Source organism: Xenia sp. Carnegie-2017, unplaced genomic scaffold (assembly GCF_021976095.1).
Source record: "Xenia sp. Carnegie-2017 unplaced genomic scaffold, XeniaSp_v1 HiC_scaffold_2, whole genome shotgun sequence".
Lineage (NCBI taxonomy): Eukaryota > Metazoa > Cnidaria > Anthozoa > Malacalcyonacea > Xeniidae > Xenia > Xenia sp. Carnegie-2017.
Window position 1 is genome coordinate 4,723,116 of NW_025813482.1, and position 8,687 is coordinate 4,731,802.

The following is an 8,687-nucleotide window of genomic DNA, read 5'->3' on the forward strand; positions in this document are numbered from 1 at the left end:
CTAAGTTTTATATCTGAGAATCATAGTTCATCATTCTTGGATATAGTTTGATTGTGTATAAGTCCGGTTGAAAATATAAGCTAGCATTTTTAATAGCTTTACTAAAATCATTACCATAGCCAAGTTAAAGCTCACTACTATAGCTCACTTCTATTTTATAATCTTTATGAAAATACGGAATCAGCAGGATTGGGTAATAGAAATACCGAAAAGGAATAGTAAAAACTTCATTTTCTTTCTTTCAAAGAGACATCAGTCAAAATATAAACTAATAAAAATATTACAAATATCAAATTCATATTTTACAATACTAATTATACAGTGGTTAGTATATTATTATATACGAATACTACATACTATAGTCACTATGATATTGCTGGAATTGTGCTAAATTTTAGTCACTAAATTTATCAAAAACATACAATGTTATATTCAAAAAGCACATTGATTATTAACTGATACAATGTTGTGTTGGTTAATTCAGGAAATTGTCACAATTTGATATTAAATGACAGTTGCTAAAAAGTTAATGTGAATTACCGTTAACCACACAAAGTTAATGTTTTACTTATATTGACTGTATGACTGTTCACTACTGTATGACTGTTCACTACTGTCATTTGATGTTTTGATCAATAATCCCGTTACAATTATTGCTCCTCTTTCTCTTGTCGACCATTCCAATACATCATCACTGAAATTGTAATCAAATGGCTGTGAACGTTGCACAGTTGTTCTTCCAACTTTGTATGATCCAGGTCGAATTAAAACTTGCAATGCTACTTGGAAAGGTAACGTATTTCTAGTCGTTGGGTTTGTAAAGCTAGCAATGAAATATAATAAAAATATATTTATCATTCGTTTCAAAAAGCGTGGTAAAATTAGTGTAGATCTTGTTTATAATGGTTTGAAATATGTTGTTTTGTATTAAAGACAGAACTATAGGTAGCAGAGAGGTATTACATAAGTTTTATTATTATCTAGGTGAATTCTAGATCAAGTGTTAGCAGCAGTGTTACCACTCCACAATATATCAAATTTTACTACATTGGGGATTAATTTTCACTATTTGGGTGTCCATTTCACTACACTAAAGGATTTTTTCACAATGACCTAATTTTGGTCGTTTTTGATAACTACGTACAAAGTGTGTCTTAAAGAGTCATATATGTAGTGCTAATCACTTTCAACCAAATAATAAACTAATAATTTTATCTGCCGAAAGAGAACTCCATAGATTAAGGACAGGAACGACACTATCCAAGTCTCAGTAGTCTGGTTTGTATTAAATGACCTTAAACTCCAGACTGTTGAGCTGCTGATTTACACTAATGTGTTTTACGCCTAATATTATACAACAAATTTTTGTCAATTGTTGTCATTACAATAAAATATAAACCATGTACCATTGAAGTACCAGTGACCATTCTAAACTGTAAATTTTCTTTTCTATTTTCTATCAATTAAACAATTTCTAAAACGATAGCTCTCCCCATTCCATCGTAACAGACCGTGCGCCGCAAACTTTGTATTAATTGATTATATTGAATTGATTGTATTGATTGTACGGAATGGGGAGAGTTATCGTTTGTTTAAACTATTTACCTAGCTAAGTGATTTTTTGGGCCGCCTATATGGTTTCATCAGCATTTCACTAAATTTTACAATTTCAAATTTCCTTCACTACGTCACTACGCTCAAACCGATTTTACTACAAATAGTGAAATTTCACGACAAGTGGCAACACTGGTTAGCGGCAAATACATATAAAACGGGAGGTAGGGAGATAAGGCACTTTTTATTGAAAAACGACAAGTTACAACTATCCATCCTCGTGTTTCAAAATTATCTGCAAAACCTATGGCATTTCATGGACGTAGTTTGTAAGTATAAGCGATAGTTTATAGTTGTGGTTTATTTAACAAATAAATAACATTTAACCGTTGTCTATGCAGTTATAGTTACACGGATATGACGTTAATTGTGATAAAAACTAAAAAATAACCACGAGCCGCCGCGACGAGTTAAATGTTAACAAGACAACGGTTAAATATTATCTATTTGTTAAAAATAATCTGTAATAAAGAAATAAGAAAAATCTAACAACCCTGTCGGATTTGTCATTAAAGTGTGGTTTTCCTTGCATGTAGCTGAGTTTATGTCGATTCATCATAAGCTAAAATCACCTTGTTTTCTTAGAATAGACAGCACAACCAGCATACTTTATACTTGGAGAAACAAATATTTGCTTCGTGTCAAAGCCACGTGGTTTCCAATTATCGTTGAAATGTCCTTCTCCCTCGCGTAACTCACTTCCACCGAGAGCAACATCTCCTTGATATTTAGTAGAAATATTGTATCATTTAAGATAGGATATTAAAATAGGATATTGTCAACAAAAACAGTTCTTCTCAGGACTATACCAACCTGGATGATCTACATTTACAAACATGTAACGATACTCCCGGGTTCAAACCATTTACTTTATAGGATATTAAAGCAATTAAAAGTATTTCTGAACCAGCAAATTTTGGAATCTTATTTATTTATCACATATTATACCACCAGAAAATAAATGTGAAAATAGAATGTGTCACAGCTTCTACCTGGCATAAGCAGTTGTACACCATTATTGAATATTGGCTTAAGATATTTCGCCTGTGTTCCATGGAAGGCAACATGCCAGTTATTAAATATATTTAGAGCTTTACCGTGTGGTCCAACCCTGTGAGTGAAAGTAAAGTTTGAGTGAGTTTAAGAAAATAACCATGCAAATGGCAGTTTTTAACTTACTTTACGGCAAATCTGCTCCAACCAAGAGGTAAAGCATAAGTCTTTGGTGGATTGCCACGAGTGTAGCATTCTTTATCTCCACGAGCTTTATGGCAGTTATCGCAAAAACATTTGTTGTATTCTGGAGTTTTGTCAAAAAATTATCTGGAAAAAATAGCAAAGAATAGCAAAATAATTTTTCTAATAAAATATCTAAATGAACAGTAAACTCCTCAAAGAGGATCATTTTATCTACTGTTTAATTATGGGGTAGATAGATTTGGCACTAACCTGAAATATTCAAACTTTCAAGGAAACTTTCACATTGTTTTCGATAGTTACAAGCCGTTGTAGTTTTAGCAGTTGATGCTTTTGATTCTGCTCTTGTTTCAGAACGTAATGATGCTCCTTGAATTTGTGTTTGAACGTTAAAGAATATTTTTATTTGTGCAGAATGATAGTTTGACACAATTCATTTAAATTAAAGGACGAAATCTCGGTCAGGCGACAGGCCAGCTGCCCTCCCTCCCCCACTCAGTAAATTTGGTGATTTGTCGCAAATCTTGCTTAAAGTCGGAATTGTGAAAAAATTGACTATGTTAAAATTCAGATAAAATGTTGTAACTTAAAGCAATTCAACTCGCAATTTATGTACAGTATAGATCTGATTATCTTCAACTTGTGTTCTTGTAATGTGCCTGCTTTTGTCAAATAGAACCTATTATATGGTGGACAGCTATCATCTCAGTTTCAGTGGATTGGTGATTTTGTTAGTAAATAGATTTAGAGCTAGGCTTATAATTTACTTTACTAACATCTCTTTAACTGGTACGGATGTACAAACCTTCCAGGACATGAGAGTACGGGGAAGATGTTGGACCTCCAGGTGATACAATAGACACTTCAGTACATTTGCCAAAAAGATCGACGACAGCATAAACATCTTGAAATGGAACAGGAACATTAACAACGGAATCTTTAAATTGCTCACGATATAATGAAAAATTCTTTTTGCAGTAGATTGTTTATTACTGAATAGTAACTTTACTACTCGTGTTACCTTCGGGTAAACTTGAAGCAGCAAGTCCTTGGTGTTTTCCATTAATGAAAAAATGAAGAGAGCCATTTTCTGTTTTACAAACACCAATACGATCTCCAACAGATAAGGTGTTAAGATCTTGACAATATCTACACAGTTAAGATATTGAAAACTGCATTATAGGAGTAAACTTATAGTGAATTTTCTGGGATTAATTCGCCCAATTAATGTTCACAAAAATGGATTGTTCAGGTGTGATAAATTACTACAATCAATCTCTGTTTTCTCAAACTGAGTTTTCACAGTTGCAGTCATTTTGAACCTTTAATGGAGGAAATTCCTCGCTATTTACTCGTATTTTGTCAGTCAGCTCTCACTTATTGAGCGTTTTCACTACAGACGTAAGAGCGGCCATATTCATTATTGTAACAATTTAAATTGCTTCAATAAAGTTCTTTTGTTTGAAACACAAACTTGGCTGCTTCTAACTTTCAATTTTACAACTATCCCTTGGGTTGATTAAAATTACAACTATCCGTTACTTCCATTGTTTTTCTGTTCTTTAAGAATTCAAAATAACATTTTTCAACGTAAGTTTTACAGACCTTCGTTTGATTATTACTTTATTTCTCACAACCTGATCACCACTCAGCATCCACGTTCCATTTGTAAGATCAGTCATTGTTCTTGGTAAATTCATGTACGATGGATTCAACGCCGTCACTCCTGGGTATTGCAAATGCAACACGTTATTGCTATTGTTATTGTTGTGATTGTTATTGTTATTGCTATTGTTGTTATTGTTGTTGTTATTGTCATTGTCATTGTCATTGTTATTGTTATTTTTGTTGTCTTGTTATTGTTATTGTTATTGTCATTGTCATGGTCAATGTTATTGTTATTGTCATTGTTATTGTTATTGTTATAGTTGTTGTCTTGTTATTGTTATTGTTATTCATGTATTCACTTGAATCCGAGTGATTTCTTTTGAAAGTGAATTGGTTTTTAAAAGAAATCATTGTGGCACCAATGAACATATGAATGTACACCCCTTCCAATTAACGTCCTAGTCACGCGACATTACATGTCAACCATACAGCTGCCAAAACAGGAGATTAGAACCCGATGCCGTTAAATGGACTTGAACAGTTGTATAAAAATTAATGATATCATGAAAATTTATCATGTAAATATAGGGAAGGACATTCTTGATTTTCTTTTGATTGTATGATAAATGAATGCGGAAAGAATATTTGAGCGTAGAACGTACATTGTTACTCATGAACACTACTTACAACTTTTACAAAGAAAAAGCACCAAGGCTTTGACGCTTGGGGTGACATTTCTCATGTAGGTATAATAAAGTTTGCATGTCATACATTTTCTTATTTTGTCAAATATAGAAATAAGTGTTTTTAGCATTTTAGGTCACTATTTAACTCACCTATGTCCACGGTAATATCACTTCCTCCAAAAAGGGCGGGAACCAACTTATCAACACAAACCTCAAACAATTCATTATCTCGCAAAGGTTGATCACTAAAAACTATGCCATGTCCAGCCATCAAAAATTGACATTGACGTTCAGCTGTTCTCTTATTTGAGCTCAGTGATATTAACTTGCTGTGTTTGAAATGGAAACTATAACGGTCCGTTCGTCTGACTGAAGATACAATGTCTTCATCATCATCATCATCTTCCAAAGCGTTACGTAAAGCTGAATAAAAACATGAAAGTAATCTATACCTGATAAATATCTGGATAAATAAAACATTCATGCCATTGGTTTCTTGACTTGCTGTTGAAACTGATGACCAGAAAAACTAGAAACAAGTCTATTCTCTCAAAAATAAAGCTATATATGCAGGCGACAACAACATTGTCATATCTTGACAAAAAGAAAAATTAGCAGATTTATAGTAATAATACAGTTTGAATTTGGATATTTCGTTTTGTGATAAACGAAATATGCATGTGTGTGTAACATCGTAATTAAGAAGTTAAGGCAAAATTTTTGACAAAATGATAAAGATTCTGCAACACCGTGTTTCGAGCATCGTATTTTAAGTGATTATCAGGTGAATCGTCTCTCATCAAATGGGCAAACAAAATCTATGAAGCCGCCTTAGATTCATTGACAAATGATAATACTTGACAACTTAATTGCTTCAAGCAGATCTTTTCTCTCTAAATAGAATTTATATTAATGTATATTCAATGTTGTTGAAAGTCAAAAGTGACAGAAATTAGATAAAAAGCTATTCACCTTGTTCACTTAACTAAGTTATTTCTTGACATAAGCCCCATTGCAATCATAAAAGTTTGCCGTTCACCGAGATTACGGCTTCTCACTGCCATACCTTGTGCTTAATTGTTCATACAAATGTTATTTTTCTCCCTTAAGGAAATTTCATTCTTATGATGCAACCACAAAATTATCATGCCTCCACTTATTTTCTGCTGCCTCATTCTTGTAGGAAAGGTCTGTTGAATACCCATCTTTTGAACCATTCTCGTCGGTTGTATTAAGAGTGGAGGGGAGGAGGGAAGGAGGGGGATTTGTTAGCTGAACTATTCAATGCATTGATATTCGTATGTTGACAATTTTGGATCATATTTGCAATATCTTGTTAATCCTGTGCTAATCGATTGATGCTTCTTCTCGATCCGTTCATACTTTAAATTTTCTGCCATAGCACTGTGTGTTTAACCCTTATCAATTGTTTTATAATCACGCTCTTGCTAAAACTTTACTTCCTTCCCTCGTGATCACTAACTTTTGTTATTAAGCTATTAATTTGATATTACTTTTAAGTACCAAAATTTTCATGAGTTATAATTTTTTTAAATGAATTCTGCATAAATCTGTTGCAAAACTAACATCGTGGTTTGGAGTGTAGACATGCCTTTCCCAGCCAGTCTTTCCAGACCACTCTACAACAGTTTAGTCTTCCATTGACAGTTAGATTTATATTTTATATTATGTTGTATTTCTATCATATCAATTTATTTTAACTAAGTGACCAAGTCATAAACTATGTTAGCAATATAATAACATGGAACCAGTGGAGTAGCCAGCCCTTTTTTACTCCCCTGTGCAAATCATGTATGAGCATTTTTACTGACTGTAAAAACAATGGACTTCAAAAGAAAGAAATAGTTATAATGTTGACGATTCATATTTCATACAGCAGAAAGACACAGACCAAGGCACTTTCAGTAACAAATATCAACCTATTAAGTATATCAGTAGGCTAAGATGTGTCAACCTTCTCTTAGATAATTTTTTTTCACTTGTTGCGGTCACTTTCACTTTGCTCATTCGATGAATTAAACATCTTTAACTACTCGTCAACTGTAAAATTTCACGATTCAACTGCATTTTACATTACATAATACAAAGCATTCCAACAAAATAACGACGTAAGAGATGTTTCTTAAGTAATGGAAGCGATGAGCTTTAAAGTTTTACAATGCCGAGTACCTAGATCTTCAACATTCTTCCGTCTGTCGGCTATGTAGACACAGCTTATTTTACTTGGTCCAAACAACAAAATTAGAAAGTATTTCTTGAACAAAAGTACAAACATATAAATTTACGTATTCAAATGTTTGAAACTTTTTGTCGGTTCTCTTAAAGTTGAACGTCATAAACTCCGTTCTAAGAGTAAGACGTCATCAGGTATCAGTATTGTATCCTAATTTGTAAGTGTCATATACACCTTTATAACTTACCGTTCAGCAAAAGTGCGTCGAAAAGCGACATTTATTCTTGCAGTACAAAAGTGACGCAATATCACCTTGTCAAAATATCATACATTTTCGTTATAGCTTCCCGGAATTTCACGGTCTTTGCATTGAATAATTTGAATGAAAATAATAAATGCTACATGAGACAATGAGGTGGAAATAGATCATATAACTATTAAACTATAGTACTTCTATCTCAATATAACTACAACTACATGAAATGCATAACAGCAGTTTACAGTATTGATGACTAATTTAAAACTATAAACATTTATTCTTTGTATTAAAAAGTTGCTGTGTATTAAAACCGAAAAACTGCTGCAAGTTGAAAGCGAAAGGTTGTTGGCTGTAAATTAGTTTAGATAATATATGCACGAGTGAGTTTAAGACTAGGCACGACAAAATACTTTGTTATGAATTAATTATAAAAACCAAAGTTGTATAAAATATATAAATTATAAAATTATAATTTATTCATGTAAAATTGTTTAAATTGAATACAAAGACTGCGACGAAATGTCTTATAACATTCACCACAAAATATTACTTGCTGTTGTATTTTTATTCTTTGCATTGTTTGTAATTCTTATTTTCTACACGATTGGAGTTGTGAAAATCTTTGTTTTCTTAGCTCTGCTCGATGTTTTTTAATGTGAAAGAAGTTTGCTTAGCTTTCACTATTACTTAGCCATTCAGACTACAGTATTTACAGTGTAATTACTCATTTTCACAGTGCATTTACAGCTTTTATAATTGTACAGAGCAATAACACTTTTTTGTGCAATTACGGATAAACTGCGCTGCCATCAGCTAATCACAGTTGAGAAAAAACCCAAAAGTACATTATTAAATGTGAAAATGCTTGCGAGCTTCCATAATCAATAAAGCTTCTGGTTTCTGGTGAACGCTGCAGCGCGACATCGTAATCGCGAAAAGCTTTGTTCGGACTGTTGATACTTGAGAAATACGAAAAGCAAATTCTAAGTGTTGTCGGAGTTACTTATTGTTCTGGCGAGGACGTCATCTGGATGCAGTAAAGCTGTTATTGGCATTGCACGAAACTGCCTTAACGACAAAGTTCTTGAGTCAATCCAGTATATCAAATGCAACGAACAGCTCAATGAGC

General features: G+C 32.9%; 2 protein-coding genes across 2 annotated transcripts; both read right to left on the bottom strand.

The window, feature by feature from the left end:
- Nucleotides 1–280: 280 nt before the first annotated feature.
- LOC124439802 (neuralized-like protein 4) lies at nt 281–2,926 on the bottom strand. The gene is made up of 4 exons (XM_046990055.1): nt 2,794–2,926; nt 2,607–2,725; nt 2,187–2,334; nt 281–823 (listed from the first exon to the last, which is right to left on the bottom strand). Exons 2-4 carry the CDS (start codon nt 2,611–2,613, stop codon nt 565–567), a joined length of 414 nt encoding a protein of 137 aa, XP_046846011.1. The 5' UTR covers nt 2,614–2,725; nt 2,794–2,926; the 3' UTR covers nt 281–564.
- Nucleotides 2,927–3,058: 132 nt separating this feature from the next.
- LOC124440508 (neuralized-like protein 4) lies at nt 3,059–7,636 on the bottom strand. The gene is made up of 6 exons (XM_046990901.1): nt 7,547–7,636; nt 5,256–5,528; nt 4,417–4,537; nt 3,833–3,960; nt 3,617–3,715; nt 3,059–3,180 (listed from the first exon to the last, which is right to left on the bottom strand). Exons 1-6 carry the CDS (start codon nt 7,575–7,577, stop codon nt 3,059–3,061), a joined length of 774 nt encoding a protein of 257 aa, XP_046846857.1. The 5' UTR covers nt 7,578–7,636.
- Nucleotides 7,637–8,687: the final 1,051 nt, after the last annotated feature.